The sequence below is a fragment of the Buteo buteo genome, chromosome 3, assembly GCF_964188355.1.
Source record: "Buteo buteo chromosome 3, bButBut1.hap1.1, whole genome shotgun sequence".
NCBI lineage: Eukaryota > Metazoa > Chordata > Aves > Accipitriformes > Accipitridae > Buteo > Buteo buteo.
This window is the reverse complement of record NC_134173.1, coordinates 70,759,509-70,786,729: the sequence shown is the minus strand read 5'-3', so window position 1 is coordinate 70,786,729 and position 27,221 is coordinate 70,759,509. Positions and strand designations below refer to the sequence as shown.

At 37.7% G+C, this 27,221-nt stretch overlaps 1 protein-coding gene across 7 annotated transcripts in view; it reads left to right on the top strand.

Annotated features, from left to right (window-relative positions):
* Positions 1 to 27,221, top strand: part of ZFAT (zinc finger and AT-hook domain containing) — a 101,019-nt gene that overhangs the window by 53,823 nt on the left and 19,975 nt on the right. For 6 of the 7 annotated variants that reach the window (XM_075023999.1, XM_075024004.1, XM_075024003.1 and 3 more), the window contains 5 exons: positions 4,351 to 4,438; positions 8,296 to 8,445; positions 11,526 to 11,699; positions 16,670 to 16,758; positions 19,317 to 19,455. In XM_075023999.1, the coding sequence (XP_074880100.1) occupies positions 4,351 to 4,438; positions 8,296 to 8,445; positions 11,526 to 11,699; positions 16,670 to 16,758; positions 19,317 to 19,455 (640 nt within the window). Of the gene's footprint in view, positions 1 to 4,350; positions 4,439 to 8,295; positions 8,446 to 11,525; positions 11,700 to 16,669; positions 16,759 to 17,813; positions 17,971 to 19,316; positions 19,456 to 27,221 lie in introns of those variants that run through there. The other variant, XM_075024006.1, reaches the window with a different exon arrangement.

Below are 27,221 nucleotides of genomic sequence, written 5' to 3'. Positions count from 1 at the left end.
ATTCCTCTATGAAATTATACAATCAAATGTTGTGTTAATTAAGTTGTGGGAACTTTTGCTGGAAATGCTCTCAGACTACCAATATTTAGTAGAGCTTTGTTTTATTTCCTGCTCATAAAATCACGTCAATACTACTAAAAGGAGGGGAATGGATTGTTGATTTCTACAACATATTTGTCTAATTTGAGCCTAAATGCTTTTTATTATGGCTGTGGCCTTAACTTTACACTATTAATGAATTGATGGCAAAGCAATCAGGAGTTCACACAGTCTTTTGAAATTGGTGGCAGAGTTGCCATATAGTTATATAATATATGATCATGTGTATTCTGTGTTCATAAGGGAAGATATTTGTGTCATCAGAATGTCTCTACTGATGAATGCAATAGAATAGCTGCTAATGTTTCTGATGTTTTGCAGTGTAGGTCATATTTAGTCAAATAAAATTCATAGTGGTCTGTTGGTTTAAGTGCTACACATACAGAGGCTTTTCATTTTTCTTTTCATGACTGCGTACTAGTACACCTACCCCTTGAATCATCTTGAAACACATGCGTTAGAGAAACAAAATTCTCTTCAGAGAGCTATAAATTGGTAATGCAATATAGCTGATGCTTTCTTAGCACAATTTTAATTCATTTATATAAAGAGAAAGGCATTGTGATTCCGATGTAAGTGGCCTTCTTTTACAATGCAGCACAGCATAAACAAGAAAATTCTGTGATAGTATTACACTAATTTTTTTCACTAGGTTTAAGAATATTTATGGACCTAATACATTCCTGATTTGTGGACTGTGAACAGTACTTTCCGTCAGAAAGCTAACTTTATTTTGGAATTATTTCAAGTTTCTTATATTTTCTCAAATTGGCTAATAGGGGGATTAAGCAAATCTCAGGAAGTGTGGAAGTGAATATGAAATTTAAGTAGCTGATTGGACTATGCAGCTGGTCTCTAACAAAGGTAGATCCAGCTCTCTTGATACTTTGCTTCTGTTTGTGTCCTTCAAAAAAAAACCTCAAAGGCAGTTTAAAAGGCAGGCACTCTGGTAAGGCATAGGATAAATAACTTTTATTCGTACCAGTGGAAAACTTGCATGCTGCGAATGTGATGAAGGTATTACTACAACTTCAGCCTAAGTTCTTCAAAGTGCCTCTGTCATCACCTATGACAAGGGCACTCTGAAGAGCTAGAGCTGTGGTGGGGGAGACCTTCTTTGGGGCTCTGCGTTGTGACCTAGGTGCTCTGAAATACTTCATTGCAACAGAGGATTTCTTAAAGGCTGGTTTTGAGACTGATGGGATTACACTGAAGGACTAGCACTGTCACAAGCTCTGAGGGCAGCAACAGAAGTACACTTAAACATTTAAAACTAAGAACGTAAGCTCCAAAAGTCTATGGCACTGACTGGGACAAACAACAGTGAAAAGTTTGGCTTCAGCTGGGTGCTTTCTGTGAGAGACTGCAGCTTGACAGATACACTTTGAAGGGACTCGGTGCTCGTAAGCACAATCTGTTTGTTACGCTGCAAAAGATACACCTTCTGAAGGTCATTTACTGCAGAACTTGGTATAGGTAACTGTCGTTATAGGTTTAACCCCAGCCAGCAATTAAGCACCACGCAGCCGCTCACTCACTACCCCCCGCCCAGTGGGATGGGGGAGAAAATCGGGAAAAAAAATGGGAAAAGTCGTGGGTTGAGATAAGAACAGTTTAATAGAACAGAAAGGAAGAAAACAAAATATAATAATAACAATAATAAAATTACAAGAATAATAATAAAAGGATTGGAATATACAAAACAAGTGATGCACAATGCCATTGCTCACCACTCGCTGACCAATGCTCAGTTAGTTCCCGAGCAGCCATCCCTCCCAGGCCAGCTCCCCCCAGTTTATATACTGGGCATGACATCACATGGTCTGGAATACCCCTTTGGCCACTTTGGGTCAGCTGCCCTGGCTGTGTCCTCTCCCAACTTCTTGTGCCCCTCCAGCCTTCCTGCTGGCTGGGCATGAGAAGCTGAAAAAATCCTTGACTTAGTGTAAGCAATACTTAGCAACAACTGAAAACTTCAGGGTGTTATCAACATTCTTCTCACACTGAATCCAAGACATAACACTGCACCAATGACTAGAAAGAAAATTAACTCTATCCCAGCTGAAACCAGGACATTAACTTTCTAACTGCTTGAAGAAAGCTGTTTGGATTATTTTTTTATTGAAAAATTTTGTTAGCATTGTCATGTGGAAAGATGTGTTCTTGGTGCCTATACCTTAATGTTGCTTTATAGCTCTTGATGCATTTTTGATGATGTTGATTTTTTGTCTCAGGCATAGGCTTATAGCCTTGCCTTCCTGGAGAGTATTAGCAAGAATGTAAAGTTGTCACAGTTATAGCATTTTACGTAAAGTAATGTGTGTGTGGAGTGGAGTGTTGGGGGTTTTTTTCCTTAGTTAACTTTATGAAACAGCAAGGTGTATTTGTCTTAATGTTCTGGGCACACTGAGAAATACTTCATAGAATGAGTATTAAAGATCAGCAACACCCAACTGTACATTAAAAGTATACTTATTTTTTTCTTCATTTATTGTATATTTTGAAAACATTTATATAGCAAGTTTGAGGAACAGACTGAGATCTGTCAACAAATTTTAGCTGGTCCCTCAACAGCCCCTAAATGATACTCTGCTTATGTTTTTCTTGTATGTGCCAAATTATGAATGTGATCATGCAACCCAGTCTTTGAAAAGGTGCAAACATTTATATAGAGTTTTATTAGAATTAATCTACCAATTTTCATTTGAGTAACATGTTCAGATAGAAGTCCAAAATCATAAGTAGCAGGTATAGGGATAATAGGCTATATCATTTCAGAGACCTAACTGTGCAAATTAACAGTTCTTTCTCAAGCAGATTTTGTCAGCATTGTAGGCTCCTTGAATCTCTTCTTCCAAAAACCAGCTAGTATTCTCTGCTGATCCTTCTTCACTTGAGGTTCTCAGGGCTCAAGATGGTGACTGCCCCAACTCCATAATAACAAGATACTGTCCTTGCCTTAGTCAGGGTGGTAATCATTTAGAAGCTGCCATCCCCAGTCCCTGGCATAGGTTTTCTCACAGGAGCAAATGAACTGGTAGAGTCCAGGACCCTTATTCTCCTGTTACCTCCAAATTTCTGTTTCATAACCAAGGGGTCTGTCTCATTTTGATACAGTAATCTTCCTTCCACAGTTTTCAAGAAGTTTTCTGTCCCTGTGAAATATCTGTTCTGTAGCTTCAGCTCGCCTTTTACAGTGATTTCTTGGTAGTTTGGTATGTACACATCTCCCACCAGCTAATATGTTATCTGGGTATCTGCGTAGTTGTCAGGACTAAATGGACTTCACTCCATCTGTTGTTTTGATAATCCATTCATATGTTAATCTGGTCAGTGCAGAGGTGACTAGATGATCCACTCATGTGATTGAGCATCCAGTCTGTTGTGTCAGCAGGTGCTTCTGGAAAGAACAACCTCTTCAATTTATATAGTAAGTGGCAAAGATTATTTTAAATTGGGTAATTTGTTAATTAATGGAGAAAAGTCCTACATTTTTATGTGAAGTTAGATGCATTTGAAAAACATTAAAATTAAAATTACAATTACACTAAAATTGCATACAGGAAGAAATTGCATCAAAACTCTCCAGTTCAACTTGTTTCATGGTGTTAAATCTTTTATAATATCAGTGACACTGATAAAAGCCAGAGTAGTCTGTAAGTTTTTAAATCAAAATAGTAGAATAATACTTTATTGGTAATATATAAAATGCTGAATATTTATAAAGTACTTAGAAATGTAGGCACTGAATAAGTAATGGCATCTGTCATTGTTAACTCTTCTGCTCAATTTCAGGCCATTAAGTAGTATTATAAATACGCATACTGGTGGATGTCTTCAGAATAATGAGATCTGATCCTTAGGTTTCGGAAGGGTGGACTTGTGAAAAAAATGAAAAAACCCTGAATATTACTGCTATATCAAATACGTTTTCTTCTGTTATGTGACTTGATCTTTCAACTCTTGATTCTCTAAAGAGTCAGTCAGAAGATAATGCTTACATTTATTGTGCATATTCTCATGTGCTGTAACTTGGAGCCCTTCATTCATGAGGATTACTGATGTGCTTAGAATACTTTAATATTTCTCCTTCACTTATTTCACTATAAATATCTCCATTTTTTCCTTACAAACTGAATGTTCAATTATAACTTTGTTGAGCACCATGTATTACTGAATAATGACTGTAGTGATTACACCAGTGGACTGATAATGCAATCTCTTTCTTTCTTTCTTTCTTTCTTGCTTAAGGATAAAAAGAGTTATTCCTGTCCTGTGTGTGAGAAGTCATTTTCTGAAGATCGACTTATAAAATCTCACATCAAGACAAATCACCCTGGTAAGAAAAAAATCAAGGAAAATTTCTCAATCTATTGCAATAACTGGATAAAGGTTTAGAGTGAGCAGAGTAATGTGATTACAGTCCAAAGAAAGAGTCTATGTCTAATTTAACTTGTTTAGAGTAAGATGTAAGATGTTGCAGATGTTAGAATTTAGAATTTAGAGTGAAAAAAGTTATTGTTCCAGCTTGTGTGTTGTGGAGTATATCAGGTAATTGTGCTAAGAAATCTGTCTTCATCTGGCAAAGAATTCATTTCCAAAAGAGGACTTAGCTGAATGCAAATTAAGCATTGGGAAGTTTGGAATTAGTCATATAGACATCCCGTAACAACCCATGAGACATAAAATTCCCATCCATACGTAAACTGACAGAAATGCATTTCTTGCACGTTATTTTGTCTGTAAGTAATTGATGTGAATGCAGAGGTCCCTGAGCTGACTCTGCCTGTGCTCAGTTGGTGTGTGGCTGGGCTTTACGTCCAGGGCCGACTGAAGTCTGTAACAGAGCTCTTACAGCTGTGATGTAGTATGGCCAGTATTAAGCTGGAGCTGACAAGCCTGGCTGGATCCAAGCTAACCACTGCAGTCCATTCAAACTCTGTTTATACCTTGCATTCTAGTGCCCTGATTTATCAGTGCAAGCACAACATAAAATGAAGGCAGTAAGTCAGCGTGCTGTGCCTGAGTAAACAATCCTTTCTCACATCTTGGGAATTCAGTGCCAAAGTGCTGAGGTGACTGGTGCAGAGACTGATTTAAATCTGACTGATGTGAACTTGGCAGAGTTGTGTTGGTGTGTCCGTACTTTTCTCCTCGGTATCTGTGTTATGCTGGATAGAAAGGCCCACTGCTACTGTGGATGAAAGAGGGTTGGCTGTGTTGGCCAACATAACTTTAATTAACTCACCTACAGTGTTACTTATCACCTGACATAATTTGATACTAAGAAAGAAAATACAGTCCATGCTTGAACTGAGTTTGGGGACGAAAAAATCCAATTAAAATGATGTAACTTTTCTTGCCTTTGTCAGAAATACAACATAATAGGTAAAGCAGTGGTTTCTTATCTTCCTACTGCCACTAGATAGTGCTAGACCCGTGTTTTAAACAATTTCCTTCACTTTAATTTCAGACTAACTCCCACTTTAGCTCTTTAGTTACCAAACCTCTTTATTTGCAGACCACTCTACAACAGTGTGGTTGGAGGGCTTGTCATACATCAGGGGACATGTCTGATGCAGCAAAATGAGATGAGGAAAGGCTTCTGTACTATACTGTAGTCAGGAGGTATGTCAGCCAGTAAGCATAGAAATTGAATCTCAAGAGCTGTGCCTATAAAGCCTTTGTGCTGTCTCAGCCAGGGAGTATAGGAGGCCTCCCTAAATAATGTGATCTGTGAACTAGCAGTACATTACGTACTGTGCCCTTACAGGTTGCCATTGGTCTGCAGTGGTCCATTGACTGCTGAATTATTATTCTATGCTGTGTCTGTGGTCCAGAAATACCAGTTAACTCTGAAGCCCTGACGTGCTAAACTAATGCATTTAAATACTCTTGAACAATTCATTTGGTATCTGAATCCCTCTAAAAGTATAGCGTAAATTTTTTGATCCAAGAAAGTGGGTTCTTTTAAACTCTGGGTTATAGTAAAGGTAAGGTTAAAAAAGAAAATCTGCACAGCCTATTGTTTTGTGTCCTCATTTTTAATTCATATATTGCAGGCGAATAGAACTTAGAAGGAAAATACCAGATTTATTAGATATATCTCCATGGTAGTAAAGAAATACTACATCTAAGATATGCCTATGCAGTAGTTATGCAACAACACTTTTAATATATGGAGGAGAATTAATGCACAAATCTTTTTCCTGTGCATGCTGTCCTTGTAATCAGGAGGAAATCCTTTATTCGTACAACACACTTAATTACAAGCCAAGTAATTGTGAGGGGTGTGATGGTATAAGTACTGTAGTGGAATGAGTGCAATTATTTTTAAAAATGTAAATGGAAAAGAAAAAAGGTGAAAGGAAAAATGGATACTGTTAACAGGAATTGAATTTTAAAACGACATATCAAAAATTAATTTAAACTGAAACCCTTTCATATTTATCATTAAAATGCTATTTCTGGAGCTCCCCTCTCCTTCCTTTCTTAATATCATTCAGCATGACCTATCTCTCGTCTCTTCTATTTCATAAAGTAGAAAGTATGAAATAAAACAGTACTCCTTCCTCTTCTAGGTTCACAGAGAATAGGAGTTGAATTCTGGTCCCATGAAGGCAATGGGGCAAAAATCTCTCTAGGCTTGGATAGAGCAGTATTTCATACCAAAGAGATAACAGAGTTTGGCTTTATTCCCAGATGATTTGGGTACTCAGCAGTGAAGGAGGAATCTTGCATTCTGGTCCCAGCTCTCAGAATTATTTACCTTTTCATCCACTGTCTGATTTAATATGATTTTTGTTAATAGTCCTGAGACATGAGAGGCATCAGCTTTCATAGATACCTACTGAGCAGACATACTAGCCTGCAATCATCAATGAAGGATCTAAGCCATAGAAGGCAGATGAGGGTTCAGACTTATGTCTGTATTTTTCATTTTTGGGTACTTTAGAACATATATCTGCTCGGTTCATGGGCTTTTATATTGCCTTTGTGAGGTTGTTTTCCTTGTGCATATGAGTTCAGGCAGGATTTTTGATTCCACTCTGGGACCAATCATCAGGAGACCAGGTATGACAGTTCATATTTGGTAAAAATCAAAGTTTAGACTGTAAGGTTTTGGGCATAATAATTAATCAGCTTTCATGTCTATGTGTTTAGATTGCATGAGTACTGTACTTGCATTGAGTCGTGGTATTTAGCATTTTATTCATGTGAAATGCATTGAATAATTTGATTTACTTTTTAAAAGCATTTGGCAGTGTTTTCATTATGTGTGTTTGGGACATTTTAATTTAAATTTCATTATTTTGAGCTTTTTCACTGTGACAACCAAAACGTTAGATTGTATGAAGGAAAAACTTAAGAGAGTTGAGTGTGTTTAGCCTAAATAAGCAAAGGCTGGGAGAGGAAACTTAGTTGCTGTCTTCAGCTATCTAATAGGAAATTAAAAAGAAGACAGAGCCAGTATCTTCTTGGAATTGTACAGTGAAAGGAAATAAGTTGAAGCAAGGAGATTCTGTTTAGAAATTAGGAAGATAATTTTAACTGTAAAGATGGTCAAACACTGGGCCAAGAGAGGTTGTAGAATCTTTATCCTTGGGTATGTTCAGAACAGGACTGGATATGACCCCAAGCAACTTGATGTAACTTTGGAGTTGGAACTCCAAAGTTGGCCCTGATTGGAGCAGGTGGCCTTAGAGGTCCCTTCCAATTGCATTTATTCCATTAGTTTGTTTTTTCTTTTAAAGTTTCTGATTATCAGCTATGGCTGAAGTGAATTGTATTCATACCCTTGACATCTGGAAATCTGGAGTGAAATCTTGAATAAAGTCTTTTGAAAATCTTGAAGAAAAAACTGCCAAATTAGCTTATTGAGATAAGTGGATGGTTGGAAAATTATTTCCAAACCAGTGGCACACCCAAGATTTTTTTATATTTAAAATATTTTTTGTTTAACCAGGCAGTGGGGACACTGAGTACACAGATCAGAAGAGAAAGGACAGAACATCCTAGAAGCCCTAAAGGAAAAAAGGTCCTTATGTTCTTTGCTCAGGTCTTATCTGAGTGGCAGTAGGGGAAGTGGAGCTTTTAAAAAGTTGAGGTGAATCAGGACCTAGCTCTTCAATATCACTTATGGAACAAATTTCCTCATGTCCTTCTGGTTTTTATTACCTTTTACATTTCTCTCAGAGGTTTCAATGACTACTATTTCTGAGATTCTTGGCAGAAGAGTTCAGCTGAAAGGACTTATTGGAAAACGAGCTGTGAAATGTCCCTACTGTGATTTTTATTTTATGAAGAATGGATCAGACCTTCAACGTCATATTTGGGCTCATGAAGGTAAAACTCTGGTTGTAAGCTTTTGGGCATATAGTCAGTCTCATATTCCACACAAACTTTGCTGACATAAAAAGGAATTCAAGATTATTGCTATACCTGAATCAAAAACTTTAAGCTACAGTACAGGTAAAATAATTAGTTTAATAGGTTCTGGATCACATATGGAACTGCATGCTCATAACATGAATAGACAACTTAAATGTTTTATTAAATTAAAAAGTTTCTGATTAATTTTTTTCCAAAACTCATTCATAAACACCTATAAAATATTCTGTAATAAATGCGAGTAAGGAAGAGTGAATTAAATATATGCTCAGTCTCTTAAAACAAGTACTTTTCTGTATCTTCTCATGAATAATTGCTGCTCCTTTCACATTTGTCCAAAAATACTTGGTCTGGAAATCTATTAGTAAAACAATTGAAGTCCAGTTGCTTTGATGTATACATAAAAATTCTGTGTATATTTTAATTAAATCATGCTGAGCGTGGCCGTTGCTAACATGGACATAAACAGTGATGAAGAACCCATAGGATAATGCTGATCATATCTATGATTTTTTAGGGTGAAATTCTAGTAATATGGCAACACATAGCTTAAAAATCCCTTGAACTTAAAATCTGTGCCCAGTAACATCTTGTGTCTACCCAGTCTGTCTATTTTTATAACAGGTGAAAGACCACTGGTGTGCTCTTTAGTCAGTTAATATTCTATGGAACGGGTTGCCTATGGTGTTTGAGCATTATTTTGGATTCGATAGCCATCCATCTGCATAAAGGAGATAATGGGATTTGGTACTCTCAAACTGATATTTTGATTCCAAAGTGTTTGTTCCCATGCAGATAGTTCAGACATTTATACTAGTACTGCATATTTGTTTGAATGCTTTAACTACAAGCTTACCTGCCTGTATACTATAGTAGTGGTCCTCTCCAGTAGCCTTTACTCCATTGAGGAGTTTAGGTAATGCAAAATTGTAGGCTTAGGGCAATTACTTATGTATTCCATAGATACAGTTTGTTTATTCTGCCAGGAAAGCTTGGAACCCATCTCATCTAACTAGCAGGAGAAAGAGGTGAATAGAAATTTATTCCCAATTCAAAGTGTGCAATCAAGTCTGCTTAAAGTAGGCTATAATTCCTCATGCTTGTAAATCTAGTTTTAAGGTCATGAATATCAATCTAAAACTGCCAGAGCCTCATGAAACTGTTGAACTACTCTGCCAGTTCAGATTTATTCAACTTTTCTTTGAAGGATTTACTTTGTTCTTGTAGACCTTCTGCTAGATGACATACTGTGTGTCTCTCTATTACATGCTTTGGACTGTTTGAGAGAAGTGAAATTGTAAGTGCTTGCATCTTACTGAGGCAGGGGGGAATAAAAGAAGTACTACTGCGTGAGCCATTAGCAAATCTGATACTAATTAACAGCAAAACACAGCTTTGCACATTTAACTTCTGCTTACATATTAAGTGCCTAATGAACCAGTCCTCCTTAAAACAGGTTTCTTCATTCTTTATTGCAGTAAATAGAGAATGATAGTTATCTGAAGACTTTTAGAGGGAGACTTGGTATGTACATCAGCTAGGCATCAACTTAGGCAGTCTAGATTCTACTTTTAAATGAAAGATGGACACACAAAGACCAAAATATTAGTATTTGCTTGGTTAAACTCAGTACCTGGCTTCAATAGGGGGGCATTTAATTGTGATGGGTTGATGCTGGCTGGATGCCAGGTGCCCACCAAAGCTGCTCTATCAGTCCCCCTGCTCAGCTGGACAGGGAAGACAAAATATAATGAAAGGCTCGTGGGTTGAGATAAGGATAGGGAGAGATCACTCACTAATTACCGTCATGGGCAAAACAGACTCGACTTGGGGAAAAATATTAATTTAATTTGTTACCAGTCAAATCAGAGTAGGATAATGAGAAATGAAGCCAAATCTTAAAAACACCTTCACCCATCCCTCCCTTCTTCCTGGGCTTAACTTCAGTCACGGTTCTCTCTACCTCCTCCCCCTGGTGGCGCAGGGGGATGGGGAATGGGGGTTGTGGTCAGTTCATCACACGTTGTCTCTGCCGCTCCTTCCTCCTCAGGGGCAGGACTCCTCACTCTTCCACTGCTCCACCATGGGGTCCCTCCCATGGGAGACAGTCCTCCGTGAACTCCAATGTGAGTCCTTTCCACAGGCTGCAGTTCTTCACGAACTGCTCCAGTGTGGGTCCCTCCCATGGGCTGCAGTCCTTCAGGCACAGACTGCTCCAGTGGGGGTCACCCTCAGGGTCACAAGTTCTGCCAGAAAACCTGCTCCAGCGTGGGCTCCTCTCTCCATGGGGCCACAAGTCCTGCCAGGACCCTGCTCCAGTGTGGGCTTCCCACGGGGTCACAGCCTTCTTCAGGCACCCACCTGCTCTGGTGTGGGGTCCTCCCTGGGCTGCAGATGGAGATCTGCTCCACCGTGGACCTCCCTGGGCTGCAGGGGGACAGCCTGCCTCACCAGGGTCTTCATCACCACGGGCTGCAGGGGAATCTCTGCTCCAGCGCCTGGAGCATCTCCTCCCCCTCCTTCTGCACTGACCTGGGGGTCTGCAGGGCTGGTTCTCTCACATGTTCTTACTCCCCTCTTCAGTTGCATTTGAGCAGGTTTTTCTCCCCTTCTTAAATCTGTACTCCCAGAGGTACTGCCACTGTCGCTGATGGGCTCGGCCTTGGCCAGCAGTGGGTCTGTCTTGGAGCCGGCTGGCATTGGCTCTATCGGACATAGGGGAAGCTTCCAGCAGCCTTTCACAGAAGCCACCCTTGTACTCCCCTGCTACCAAAACCGTACCGCACAAAGCCAGTACATTAATTCTAGAAGAGGCCCTCCTTTCTTTTAGTAAGTTAAATGATGCTGTCAAGAGCTTGGTATCATTTACACAGAAGCTATAGATGAAATTTCTTAAATGTATATATCCAAATTTTAAAATGTTGACCTTGTTTTCCATGTTGCTCACATGATCTGAAATTTCTTTCAAGCAAATGTCCACACTGTCATCAAAAGGTACAGCTTGTTTGTTTCAAAGTGTATTTTTTTATTTTTAGGTGTCAAACCCTTCAAATGTTCTCTCTGTGAGTATGCCACTCGCAGCAAGAGTAACTTGAAAGCTCATATGAATCGTCACAGCACTGAGAAAACGCACCTTTGTGATATGTGTGGGAAAAAATTCAAATCAAAAGGCACTTTGAAGAGCCATAAACTCCTTCATACTGCTGATGGTAAGTGCATGTTTATTAAATCCAAGTTTATTTTACAGCAATAAATACTGGCTTTACTATAGGACCTTATTTGCAATCATTTTTCAGTTCAATACTAAGTGCTTCTTACAATTTTGGTTATTCCCAGGAGACACTGTTTGTGAAATAATTCAAAACTTTGCAGAGTTAATTTCTGTGAAAGACAGACAGCTGTCTCTGGAATACTTGATTTTTCTGAAATTTTGTGTTGGCTTTATATTCCTTTATGTTCTTACAGAGAATTGTTGATCTCAATAAAAATTTGAAAATAGAAATAGTTCCGTGGTTAAGTTTCCTACTACTTTCTTCTGTGAGAATATTGTTAGGAGTTGCCGAATCCAGTAGGCCAATAGAGGCAAAGCTGCTGCAGCTCTCTGTCCCCAGGTCTAGTCAGCCAGTGACAAGCCTAAGCATGTTATTCTTTATAGGCACACATGCAGCACATGCATTTGCTCTGTAATTTTAATATTTTTGTGATGATAACAGAAAAAAGTGAGGTGCAAATCCAGAAAAATATCATCTTTCATATCCAAATTTGGGACACAACAATACTTTATTCCTCTGTGATTATCAAATTGAAATAAATGATTTAGCAGGATAAGTTGTACAGACCTTCATTATGACTTGGTAGCTTGATCTTTGTTACTCTTGCAACCTTGTGAAACCTCATTCCACTCTTTATTGACCATTTCACTGAAATTATTTTTTAAAAAATTTGCATATTCATTAGCATTGTCCTTTCACAGAAACTGCACAATGCTTTGTTACATGTTTAGAATATATGTGAAAGTTTTGTGTCAGAGTTATTTTATTTTTATGTATGCTTACATCTGTATGTGTAAGTGAAAGAGATGATCCCGTTTATATTGATATGATACTTAGTATAGGAAGCATATAGTTACTGCAGTATTACCAAAGTTACTGCAGTATTACCATGAGTTGGTAGATCACTTGTTATTCGAAAAGTACTTTCCAATATTTTGAAATAATTTGGTCAATAACAAGCAGATGTTGCACATATATCTAAACTTCATATGCAAGAATCAAGATTTTACTTATCAAATGCAATCCTCAGCTGATTCCTGGGTGGGAGAAGGAGGCAGGTAGTATTTGAATTAAAAGGAAATTTGGAGCATGACCAGACTGTAAAGAAAAAAAAGATTTCTTTCTATGGTGCTGTAAAAAAATCCCTTCATGGGTTTTCATTTCAAAACCTTTCTGTTTTGTTTTCACCATCTGGCATGACCAAATAGCGAAATTCAGCAATGAAAATTGAATTCGTTTTTTACCTGTGAATTAGTTCTATTGCTTGAACAAATTATATATGTCTGTAAGTAATTATTGCAATTCAGCTGAGGCTGCTTTGAAATTTGGCACTGTCAAGAATAGCGCTATAGTTGTGCAGGAGCTAGCCTTGTCTGGATTTGGTTTAAAGGTGTGAAGTTAGTTTTAAACATTTAATTACATGCAAGGAACTATATTCTCATATCATTTATTGCTAGGTCAGGCTGAAACCTTGACTCTAGAGGCAATGTTGTTAGCAGGAGCCTTTTTTATCTGGCTTCAGACTGTCATCATCTTCTGCAATAACTGAGGTGACCGCATGTTCCTTTTTGATGCACCTCCTTTTTTGACTGATACAAATAAATACAAGGCTTACACTCTTTTGCCTTGCTTTTTACACTTCCAAAAGTGTTCCAGGAAATTCCCCATACCTTTGGAAAATGTGTTTTGCCATTGGTTCCATTGGAAACAGAATCTCACTGTCTGTGGAATCCTAAGTAATTTTTCCTCATTAAGTCCACCCCAGTAAACTCTCCATGCATTTCAAACACTTGTGAAAAATAAGATAACATTTGTCACCAGGAATGTAGTGTATGATTTGTCAAGGGACTTTCAGCCTCTTGAATGCTGACAGTTTCTCTTTAGCCAGTGTCCCTTTCTATAGTGACAGCACTTCAAAAGTTCTTACTAGCACACATCTAGTGTTCTTCAGTTATTTCACAAATAAATGAATTTGAAAGATGTTTTGCTGTTTATGAGTCTTGTCTTCCTGACTTAAGAATCCAGGCAATTTTTGTTCAAATATCAGCCCTGCAAGGTCAATTTAACCAGTGGAATATAAAGTAGTTTTCTGTCTGCTTTATTCTTCTCCAGAAGACAGACTTCTTAAGAGTGGCATGATAGGAAACAATTCTGTAGTCTAGGCTGTCATGGTTTAAGCCCAGCCAGCAACTAAGCACCACGCAGCTGCTCACTCACTTCCCCACCCCCCCCAGTGGGATAGGGGAGATAATCAGGAAAAGAAGTAAAACTCGTGGGTTGAGATAAGAACAGCTTAATAGAACAGAAGGGGAGAAACTAATAATAATAATGATAACACTAATAAAATGACAACAGTAATAATAAAAGGATTGGAATGTACAAATGATGCACAGTGCGATTGCTCACCACCCGCTGATCGACACCCAGTTAGTCCCCAAGTGGCGATCCCTCCCCGCCCCCACTCCCCCCAGTTTATATACTGGGCATGACATCACATGGTATGGAATACCTTTTTGGCCAGTTTGGGTCAGCTGCCCTGGCTGTGTCCCCTCCCAAATTTTTGTGCCTCTCCAGCCTTCTTGCTGGCTGGGCATGAGAAGCTGAAAAAATCCTTGACTTTAGACTAAGCACTACTTAGCAACAACTGAAAACATCAGTGTGTTATCAACATTCTTCTCACACCTAGCTCAGAAACATAGCACTATACCAGCTACTAGGAAGACAACTAGCTCTATCCCAGCTGAAACCAGGACATCCAGGCTTATTACTGTTTGTGATTAGAAATAAACCGGAAAATCTGTTTTTCATTATTTTAATTAGATATCAGTAATTGTCTTAAGGTTTTTCTTAGCTATGTTTTATGGAAACTTGCACACTCAGTATAAAACATTGCTGGAGGTAGCAGGAGTGACGGAATCATAAAGACAAAATATGGATCGAAGGACTATTAAACCAAGAGAATGAAAGGAAGGAAATTGTGTTATTTTAAATCATAAGGAAAAAAAATATTTGGGAGAGAGAATGCTTTGAAGGGAAAGTAAGAGAAACCTACAGAATGGTAATATGTTTGGGAGTTTCACTCTTTGCAAAGCCACAAACAGCAACAGTTGTTTCTTGAAAATGTCAGAGAGAGTTCATTCCTGTTAGAGAATCCTAAACATGTATCATGACAAAATCTGACCATCTTGCCTTAAGGACTCAGACTAATGATTTTAGGGCCAAAAGCAGACTCTTACAATCACCAGTCTGATCTCTTGCAGAGTACAGGCCATAACTTAATCTAGAAATTTTGAATCACATTTCCTTTGGATTGTAGTATATCTTTTTTAGGAAGGGCTAAGCAGCCTTGATTTAAAGACTTACTTCATATTACAGGGCATCCATCTGTTTTCTAAGTAAATTGTCATAGTCATTAATCATGCTCTCTGTTAAAAATATTGACTTTGTTTTAGTCTGAATGTTCTGAGCTTCAGCTTTCGTTAGTTAAAATTCCAGTTCTTGTTCTTCAATTTTATTGTTACTGTTTCATGTTGGAGGGTTGTTAGTACCTTCAGTATTGATGCCTGACTAGAAAGCTCACAGGCACGTAAAGAAATTTCAAGTGTAATTTCTTGCCTGTGGAACTTAAAGTAACACCTTTCTTTGGATGATACTTTGGAACTGAAGTAAATTTTTTTTCAGAAAGCAATATATATAAATTGCATTGACTCTATTTAATCACATTATGTTTGTAGAAGACCTGCTTATAACACAGACTTTCAGTCTGCCAAGTACTCAAGAGACAGAGACTGTCTCAAATCTTCCAATGATTTTTTAGGTTGGTATCTGAAGGAACAATGTTGATGCAAATATGCACCCATTGTCTTTAACCCTCTTCCAGTCCACTCTATGATTTTTGAAGCAATTGATGCAGAAGAGTAGAAGTCCAACAGTTACTTTAACTCCATATATCTTGAGAAAATTTGTGCCCAATTAAAATAAAGAAATACGAATTAGCACTCTCCAAGAACAGGTCACAGAACCTATCCATTATCCCCAGGGGTTGGTAGCCACCAGCGTGTACGTCACCAGGTACAAAGTGTGAACTAGTCCCAGTATGTGCTTTCTCTTGCCTTGTGTCACAGTATGTGAGGCCTAGGGTTATGGCAGAGATTTAGATGAGGAAGGACAAAATGTCACTATGAACAAGGCAAGCAGGCATCATTCCATCTGATGTTGGATGGAGGAACTTGTGCCCATTGTTTCAAAACCTCTGTGTTATTTGCCATTCTAATCTTATTTTTCTTTATAGCATGTTTTATTTCTCCCTGTATCCGGGGATAAGCCAGTGTAGAAAACCCTTTTATGATAGTTTGAGTCATTATTGGAAGAGTAGTGCTAAACACATAACCAAATCTTGTGGTAAAAATAACAGGTCATGTCATACCCTACCAGAAATACATCAAGAAAACTTACAGTGGAAAACCAAGGAAATTTAAATGTATTTGAATACTAACAATTCAGTGCTTGGGACAGAAGTAGGTAAAAACATGTGAACATGACCAAACATCTCTGTTTTAAGGATTTCAAGTCTGCATTACAAATAGTGAAATAACTGTACCTGCAGTTGTAAATAATTGATTTCCTTCTTCCATTTAGGCTGCACTATAATGATTCTTTTTCTTCTTTCCCAAGTGACTATCCCAGGTGCATCTAGACTATTTAATGCTTATAATTTAAAGAGGACACTTGAGCCTTTTTTCTTCTTTACCCTCCCCCTAGTTCTGTTTAAGCAAAATTTTGGAAAGTGCCAGACTCTTCATTGTTCATTCTTAGCATTTTGGAAATCATCTTTATGAGGAAATATAGTCAGTAGTTTTCTGAACTTAAATAGAAAAAAGTTATTCCATTTTCTATTCCCATTTCAGGAAAGCAGTTTAAATGTACAGTGTGTGACTATACAGCTGCACAAAAACCACAGCTCCTACGTCATATGGAACAACATGTCTCTTTCAAGGTAAGAAAACATATAAATCATGCTTATTGATAAGTCATTTAGAAATACATGGAACTTCAGACAACAGTTTTAAAACTGGCATATTTTCCTCTTCAGTGACAATTATGGCATCTTAATATTTTAATATTTTGTGAATTTTTACTTTATATACAGACTTTTGAGATAGGATTGTTTCGTTCATGGACAACTTTAAGTAGTATCTTTACTTGCCAAAAATATACGTATGTTGCGATATAAAACAAACATTATTGGTTTTTTTGACTGTCAGTCCTTGAGAGAAGTAATCTAATATGTACCTTAAAATGTCCTAGGGAAGTAGGAAGCAAATCCCATACATCACTGTTCATTGCCCACCTTAATTTTCTCTGAAAGTTTGCCAGTCTAATGTACTATAGATGAGTTCATATACTTGAAGAAAATTGAAGAGAATTAATTTTAAAACACCCCATTTATCTGAAACGTGTCTTGGAAAGAGTTTTGAAGATTGTTAATGTTTCTATGAAGTGTTTAGATTAGAGATAGGTTTTATTTTAATAAACTATAGTATGGTTTTATTCCTAAATTTCACATTGGTTCTCAGCATGATGGGTCTTGATGTAATGAATTGTGAAATGTTATATTCAGGAAATAGAAATGATACTAGTTTCTTTTCCAGAAAAATCCAGTATTATGTATGTATGAAAATGTTCATTTTAATGTAACACTTCATCTTGGCAATGAGCATATTTCTTACTGAAAACATTATACTATTTTCATATGCAACATCTTTCATTATCTAACAAATCATTTTGCTTCTGTAAAGAGTACGCTTCAACCAGTCTTAATAAGTACCAATGCTACGTACCTTCATAAAGCAGAAAGGAAGACAGTCTTTTGATTTATGTTTTCAATTTTGGAAGACAAGACAAACAAAAAAATGAAGCAAGTCATCTAAAGATACATTTTGAACACATAATTTTTATTTCTTAAATATGTAGTTTTGCTGTGGACTTATCTTTTTAAAAGAATTTTTTGTAAATGAAAATACATCATTTTCCTTTTTTAATGGCTAACAGGATGAATGTACTTATAGTGCAGTTCTTGAAATATAGCTGATTCTGACCTCCGGATCAGCTTTAGAACTGTTGACTCAGCACCTCTTTTCAGTCCTCTGTAAGCCTGCATGTAACTGCGGCTATTCAATGCATCATCAAGAGAACTGGAAAACACTGAGGTAGGTCAGTCAGGGTACTTGTCAAAAAGAGTTCGAAAACTGTCTGTTAGTAACGTGTTGCCTCCTTCTGAGATAGTTGTTTGTATGTGTATCAAGCTCAGAGGAATGTCAGTAGTTATACAGCCTAATGATAATTTAATCCATCATATTTCCAAGCTCCATGAATTTGCAATCCTGCTATCCAGTAGCAGATAACATACAGGACATGCAAGTAGTAGAGAGCGTTACAAGAACACAGCAATCTGTCTGGATTATTTTCTTGAAAAAAAGACAGTTTCAGCAATAGAAGAGTACCCCTCTCTGAAAAGTTGAATAGCTGAATGTTACAGTACTCTCTGAATTATAACATCAAGGGAATCTGAACACCACTTTTCTTCCTTATTTTTGCTGTTTGGAGCCTGAAGGAAGGTCATGAGCAACAAGCTTAGGGGAATGTTCTGGTCAGTGGACCCTGACTGCAGACATTTCCTTGCTTTAAATTCACCTTCTTCATAAACATTTCTGGACCAACCATTTTCTGCTGACTAGCTTCAGGTGGGCCTGGTTGCTGTGCATGAAATATTTTGCATCCCATTCTGAGGTACTGGAATTTTCCTCAGGGACTTCGGTCAATGTCTGCATTCTTTTCCAGGACCCTAATGGTTGTGTCAAGCTTCCTATAACTGTGACATATCTCAGTCAGAAGGTTATTCTCAAAGGCTAACTTTAGGCACAAACGCTTGTTTTCCTAAACTTTTTTCTTTAGAAATGTCTCTCCCTATCAGTTGAAGGGAGACGTATGTTCTTAAAAATTAATTAATTTAGTTCCCAAAACTTAGCTCACCAGATGGTCAGATGAATGCAAGTGCCAGTGAAAGGGAAGCAGTTGGGAGCATGTTGGAGAGAGAAGGAAAGGAAAGGGAAGAGATCAACCCTGTCAGGTACGGTTATCTGTTAAATTAGGTTGACTGTACAATCATATTGTATCTTCAGTTATTTTAGCTCTCTTACTCCCCGTGTTCAGACCAAAGGTCACGGCAGCTGAGTCATTTCCTTGTAGTAGAAAGTCTCCACGTGGTCAGACCTGTGATCATCAATTATGAAAACACACAGTTTACTGAATTACGAAAAGTAGGTAATAATCTTATAATGTTGAGAATACTTGGTGTCATTCACATAATAAAAAGTACCAAATTTAGGTGAAGTTTAGTTACAACTTCCATTTATATTGAATTTTGGAAGGTCTCCTTGGAAGATGCCTAAACCAGAAATGAACATGGTTTCTCGGGATCAAAACATTGCAGCTTAGACCTGTATCCTGAAAAGGTCAGGTAACATGGTCTAACATTTTCCTTTTTGCTCCTAGCCTTTCCGTTGTGCACATTGCCACTATTCCTGCAACATATCTGGTTCCCTGAAGAGGCATTACAACAGAAAGCATCCTAATGAGGAGTATGTAAATGTAGGTTCTGGGGAGCCCGCAGCAGAAGCCCTTATCCAACAAGGTACATCGCCACCATATAAGACTTGTTTAGGGGTTTTTTTTCTGAAGCAGACTTGGTGTAAAGGTAAACTTTTGTGCGATATGCCTTCCTCAGTTTATTGGGTGTTATGTGATAAATCATTACTACTTTCTAGAAATTCTGAAATCACCACCTTTTACCCTTCATTCAGTGTCCTTTCTTCTTGGTTTGTAAGGGTGGGTGAACCAAAGTTTTGATTGACCTTGCCTGTACTATTCATTGTTGCATACATTTATCATTTTCACTTGTTTTGTCTCCTTTTGTAAGGCAAGTATCACTATCTGTTGAAATGAATGATAAATTTCTATGGCAATTTTGCAAGGTTGAACACAAGGTAAGGTTGAGCAAATGTAAGGAAAGAGACTGAAGAGTAAATGGCAGCAAATTATTCCCCCACTAGAAAAATGGGGGGGGGAAGAGAGCACAGGTAAAACAGGTTACAAATGTTATGCTCAGAATCTTGTTTATGGCAAAGGAAGAACACCTTACCTATATAAATAAGGTCAAGAATTTATTATTAGTATAATGGAAATCTTAGCAGTCTAATTCAAGAATCACCATTAAGCTAGACCTAATTACTATTTTAAATAAACAATAAAATATAGTTAGAGTACTTATATACAGGAGAACTCTCAGTATTATTATTAATAGAATTAAAATGGTAACACACACACAATTCTTAATTTTTACTCCTTTGCCTGGTGCTGTGGTCACCCTTCCACTGTTTTTCTGAGTTCTAAGATGGGTGGTTTCCCTCTGGTGTTGGTGTTGGGATGGGGGTTTCAGTAAGTTGTCAGCATCTGGAGGTCTTCACTGGGAGTAGTATGATGTTCATCTTGATGGTTTCATCTTCCTCTCCCCTTCCACTTGAGGCCATTGTTACATGTTTGTTTACACACATTTATGCTTTTCTTTTTCATTGGTCTGTAACTGCAGATTAAATCCAAATTTACTGTATACGCTGCCCTTCCGGTACTTTAAGTACTGTTTTTTGTTGTCCCTAAAAAACGTTTTTATCCAGCTACAGATTTGCATATTTTTAACTGATCATTTCTGAGTTGTCTATAGCTGTGGGTCCTTCAGTGCCAAGCTTGTGCCCCACTTCTTATTACTCCATGCCCACCCTCCTCTGTGCTGCATCCTGTGTCTACTTGTCAAGGCTGTCATACCAGGCCTGCGTTTCTCTACATTACATCTCTATATTAAGAGTCCTAAATACCTCATTGTGCCTAGAACAACTGCTTGTTACTGCTGTCTGTGTAAAACTATAGTTGTACCACACAAAGAGAAATAAAACTAATTAGATATAGACACCTGGTCAATTAGAGAAATTGCTGTCACAGATAAACTAAGTAAAGGCAACAAGTATTTGGGGGAGGGTCAAAAATTCAAGATTAAGTATAAGAGCTTATGGAATAGAATCATAGAACCATTTAGGTTGGCAAAGACCTTTAAGACCATCTGGTTCCACCGTAAACCTAACACTGCCGAGTCCACCAATGCCAGGGGAAGAGAAAATCAGATTGTAGTAGTTTTTACCATGCTTATATAGTAGCATAAAAAATTAAATTCCTGGCTGTTGTTGGTTTTGTTTATAAATGTCATCCCAGCTGAAATCCTAGATCCTTCTGAAAAGATAGTCAATGCCACTAGTTGCTTTATTTCTCCTTGATACAGATATCACAAATTGTAACTCGTTCCTTGCAGTGTCTGGGTGCTAGCAAAGGCGATGTGTACAAGTTGTCTGACTCCCATAAGTAGTTTTGCTATTGTACACTGGGCAGGTGAACAAAAGCAAACAATTGACTATGCAGTCAGATACCTTTTTGAATGTAAAGCTCCTTCAGTTCTAGTGCCTGGTGTGGGGGGAAGTGGGAAAGAAGAAGAGAAAGCCAAATAAAATATTAAATTGTGTTGAAAATATTTTAATGCTTGGTAGAGTTGAGTTTCTTACTTTGTTTCTGATAATTTTAGAAAGTGTTTTCCCTATTTGTTTAGTAGAAACTACCAGCCTTTTTATAATAATCTCTTGGGATCTTCAAAATTTCTGGTTTTGTTGAAGAACAATAAAGACCAAAATAATGCTGTTGTATTAGATAATGAATTAAATATAATTATTCTAAGATTACATTATTTCTAAATAGTATCTCCAAATTATTCATCTTACGCAGGACATTTATCTATTGAAGGCATTAATCCATGTTAAAATGATACTGAAATCATGACACAGAGAAAGGCACTCAAATTGAAGTCTGAGACTCTCCCTTTAAACTTTCACTATAATGGGGAAATGTGTAACTACATTAAGGAGTTTGAGCCTGTGTTATTTTTATATGACATTTCTTTGTTTCCTTTTTGTCAAAAAAAAAGAAATAATTTAAAAAGTAGGTCTTTGTCTATAAATTTCAGGGCAGGAATATATAGTAGAATTTTACGATTATTTTCACAGACAGTAAAAGTTGTCAGGGAACCTGCAGTTGTTTTAAAGACATAGTATTTACTTGGTCAGTACTCAAAGCCTCTGTTCTGTAGTCATGCTGGTGAAGGATGAACTATGGGGAGCTTTGTTTAACTTTCCAATTACCTGAGCATTGCCAGAAATTATTTGTCCACAGCCATGCTCAAGAATAGGTACCTGAGATTGAATTCTTGTTAATATGAAATTAAGGATCATATTTGTAACGTTTTGAACAAATAAAATGAATCATGTGCTAGTTAGGTTTTCCTTCCCCTCTGGGAGCCAGATAATGCACTTCTGAAAATAACTCCTTTCCACTGAAACAAAAAAACTGTAAAGTTGTTGAGAATGCAGGAGTAGTCTTATAATGAAGACATTAGATTGAGATGAGAGAGAACAGCCTTTGATTTTTTCTGTAGTGGACATACTTGATTAATGATTAATGGGATGAAATTTAACAAGTCCAAATGCCAGATTCTGCACCTAGGACAGAGTAGCGTTAGGCACAAGTCTAAATTGAGAGAGGAATGGGTGGAGAGCAGCTCTGCAGAAGGGGATCTGGGGGTGCTGGCTGACAGCAGGCTCAACAGGAGTCAGCGGTGTGTCCTGGCAGCCGAGAGGGCAAACCCCATCCTGGGGGGCATCAAACACAGCGTGACCAGCCGGTGAAAGGAGGGGATTAACCCGCTGTATTCAGCGTTGGTGTGGCCTCACCTGGAGCACTGTGTGCAGTTCTGGGCCCCACAATTTAAGAAGGATGCAAAGGTCCTTGAATGCATCCAGAGGAGGGTAACAACGCTGGTGGTAGGGCTGGAAGGCATGTCCTGTGAGGAGCAGCTAAGGACTCTGGTTTTGTCTGGTTTGGAGAAAAGGAGGCTGAGGGGTGACCTCATTGCTGTCTACAACTTCCTGAGGAGGGGACGTGGGGAGGGAGGTGGTGACCTCTTTTCCTTGGTTTCCAGTGATAGGACGCGTGGGAATGGTTCAAAGCTGCACCAGGGGAGGTTTAGACTTGACTTTAGGAAACATTTCTTTACCGAGAGGGTGGTCAAACATTGGAACAGGCTTCCTAGAGAGGTGGTCGATGCCCCAAGCCTGTCAGTGTTTAAGAGGCATTTGGACAATGCCCTTCATAACATGCTTTAGCTTTTGGTCAACACCAAATTGTTCAGGCAGTTGGACTAGATGACATTTGTAGGTCCCTTCCAACTGAAATATCCTATTCTGTTCTTTCTATCTCTGACTTTGCATCCTTCTTTCTCTTCCCTTCCTGACACAGCATTTATATTTCTGGTGCTACCACTAGTGCTATGCCTGCTCTCCACGTGTTCACCTGCTCTGTGGAGTTTTAGAGCAGTAAAGGGGCTTCAAATCCATGTAGTAGCTGTGGAGTCAGTGCCTCTTATCGGGACTCTGCCATGAAGAAAGCTATGTTAATAGGTGCACTTTTCACACATGCAACCTCCTTTGCCAGCTCCATTTCCTCGCTATAACGCATCACATGGGTCTTACACGTGGGCTCAAAATAAAACAGGAGACCTGCAGATTTCTTACCATACTGTAGAAGCATCAGTTTTTCTCAGTGTTTTGGTATCTCACTGGGGGAAAAAAAATGTTCCTTGTGGGAGACGTTAGTTAATTAGGATTTGCATTTGGAGTTGATAAACATGAGTCCTATTGAAGTCAATAAAAATTTTCCTGATTTTGGAATCAGAAGATCTTCTGTATCTGGGTCACACAGCAGAAACAGATCATTGTGGACATGTTACACAGTATGACAAGGTATGTGTTTCTGAGCTGCTTGGACCAGCAGTTTCAACTTGCTGTCTGACTAGCCTCTATCAAGTTTCAATTTACCATAGTCATAGATCTGAAAAGCAATTTTGGAAAATTATTCATGTATTCATATAAGGGAAGAAGACCCTTCAGACCTGGTAATAAACAAGTCCTTTGAAATTAAAGGACTATAGACAAAAAGGAAAAGGTGGGAGAACCAACAAGCAAAAGGGTTTGGAAAAAAGTGGAAAGAGAAACTAACAAAGATTAATAAAAGCTGTCTATATCTATTCGTATTGTATTCCGCTTGTTCTAAGTTACCCACTAAGCCCAGAGTGAATTGCCTCATACTTGCTCATCTTTTCTTCTCTACTCTCAACTGGTTTTTGACTGCATTGCAGACATTGCAAATAATCTTAATTGTAAATATTTATATGAATGTAGACTACTGTAATCTACTCAAGATTCCTAGATTGAGTTTATAATAAATGAATGATTCATAGAATAGAAGAGGGAACATGTTCATTTGAGCAACTGCATTGCCAGGGATAGACAGCAGTATTTCATTTCTTGGCTTATATTAGAAATTAGGATCAGTCAAGATCAGAGAAAAGCCTGGGGATTTGGGTTTGTTTGTTTGTTTGTTTGTTTAAATACAAGTCTATGATCTGACATTTATTTTAGTATTTTAAAGTAATAAAGGAAAATAAATACTGTAAGAATTTGATGTACTCTGCATAGGGGACAAGAGTATTATATATGCATTACCCACTAGGTTTTTTGCAAGACCCTGCCTACTTGCTCGTTTGATAGTTGTCTTTAGTTTCATTTGCTTTGTGCTGGGCAAGTCACATAAAATTTTTCCTGAAATTGTTTCTTTTCTCTTCACTGATACTCCCTACCATCCATTGTTTTGTTTACATATTTCTGCACTCTGGGAGACAGATTTTCTATTTATGTTTGTGCAGCAACTTGTGCAGTACATACATGATGATCCAGTTGTGGCCTCTGTGTTGTCTTACACCACTATCATCACATGCTTTCTTTTAATATAAAATAATAGTTGTCTTCTGGAGATTTTAGGCCAATAAATAAATTGGAGAGCATGTGTCAATGCTATGATGGAAAAAAGTTGTGGAGCTGTATAATATTTGTGTGCATTATTTTGCTGCAAACATCAGTTTTGTTATGTGGTATTGAAAGTAGATAAGGTGTGTAATTCGTTGACTTTCTCTGTATGTTAGCAATTACTTTAAAGAATCATCTAGAAATGAATGTTCCTGAGCTTTCATATCAAGTCACTGACAGGGAATTATATATTACCAGTTTAATTCTATGCTTCCATTTTTTTTCTTTAATTAAAGTCATAATGACAAAAGTTACAGCTTTAATTTACCCGGTGTATTGTTATAATAGTTTCAATAGCAAAGTAATGCGGAAAAGTGCCCTCTCTTTCACAACAGCAGGTTTTTCCTAATACTACAGATTGGTGTGAAATGAATATTTAATTTCACTTTCTGTGACTGGTAATATCTTTGTCCTAATCTGAACAAAGGTATTTTGCTATTGTGAACTTTTGAGTTTCCCTTAGTAAGGAAACTATTTCAGTTTTATCTAGAGATGGAGTATTGAGCATCTGCTATAGTAGTGAAGTTTGGTGAAGACTTAGATTGAGAGCAAAGAGGGGAAATTGCATAGGAGTAATAAGTGTCAGTTAAAGACCCTAGTGACTGGGTGTACTTATATTCTGTTTTATCAAAGTAAAAATTTTATTTCTTTTCACCTGGTAGAATACCATATGGTAGGTTTCCATTACTGTAAAACGGAATGCTTTTTCTAATCACCTTATTCATAAAAGACTATGTGCAACGAGGACTTGGCTTATAACCAGCTTATGAGAGTATATTTGAAGCATTCGAACATGATGGGTAAGAGTCATCATTTGCCACAATAATGTGGAGTCGGCCATCTGGTGGCATAGTTCCTAAAGTGGCATAACGCACTTCCCTACCCATTAAATTTTTTAGACTGAGTTCTGGTCACCTAATGCAACAATTTATCACATGCAGATTATGTTTGCTCTGCTTTAGTCAATATGGGAAAAAAAGAGAAATACTTATTTGCATAATTACAAGCAGCTGAGATCTAACATTTGACCAAATTACTTTCATAAGAAAAAGAAGTAAAAGCTGTTTAATCTAGTGTAGAAAATTGGATGCTTATGATTTCGTCATGCTCAGTTTTTTACCTGTAATGCTGCATACTCAGTCAGAAAACATTGTGCTAAATTCATGCTATGCATCATTTTGTAGATAGACAGAAAACTTAAGTTTACAGTTTTGTATGTTAATATAAACAGTAGAAATTCAAAAGCAAAGATAATTGAGTGAAGATGACATTACCTTTTTAACTCCTCCTCGTTTGCTTTGATAATGTGCCAGAAAACTTAATGTTTGTTTGAAACTTCAGAAAACTAGAACAGCTGTCTTAGAGAAGATACATTTTTAAAAAATTATTAAAGTATGCCGCTACTCTGTATGTTAAATATTAAGGTCTCAGTGTTTTTTATAAGCACTTTAAAAAAATGCCAGCACTTACTGAAAGAGTACAGTGCACTATGGTTTTGCATTGTGCATATGGTTTGCACTATGGTGAAGGCTGGCACACCAGAGCTTTGCAAGACAACAGGGAACTGATATTTAAAGCTGAAGCTTGTCAGCGATGCCAGTCTTGTAGATTTTTGGACTATGCATACAATTCATATTTGAAGCTGCAATGATATGTAATGGAGTAGGCGTCAAAAGTAGTCTCTAAGGAACTCTGTGTTTTGGAATAAAAGAGTATTTACAGGGCAAAACTGTTAGTTCAGAATTATTTATAACATGTGCTAGGCTATGGTTTTGGTGGGCCTAAAGCAGAACGTAAGTCGTAGACACCCTCAAACTTGAAAGAAATTTCCCTTGGAAATTAGGACTAGTCTCCACTGGTGCTGCAAAACTTGAACGTCAACCAGAATCATGACTGTGGGAATGATTCTGCACAGACTGAAGCATCCCCTAGGTTTGCAGTGTTTTGTTGTGTCCAAGCAAAAGAATGGGGTGGGATTGGTCAAACTTAGTGTGTCGTCATTCCTTGAAAAACCTTCTCACTTTCTAATGTACATGTCACTTCTAGAATGGCTTTTGTTAGCAAAGAAAGCACATGTTCTCACCCAGTAGATGAGTAATTATTTACTTTGCAATTTATGTTCTCTCTGTTATGGTTTGGCTATCTATGTCCCTTAACATCTAGCTCCTGAGAGATTAAACCAATACTTCTTATGTCAACCTGATTGCAGAAATGATGCCGTATCGAGACTAATGCTAATAATCGTCTGTTCCTGCACTTTCTTTCTAATTGGTCTGTGGTAGGGGTTCCCCAGGGAGAGAGGTGTAGAGCGGGGAAAAGATGGCAACAGCATTCCTGCAGCTTCACATCCACTGAAAGGAGGCATGCAGGCAGGGAAGCAGGATTG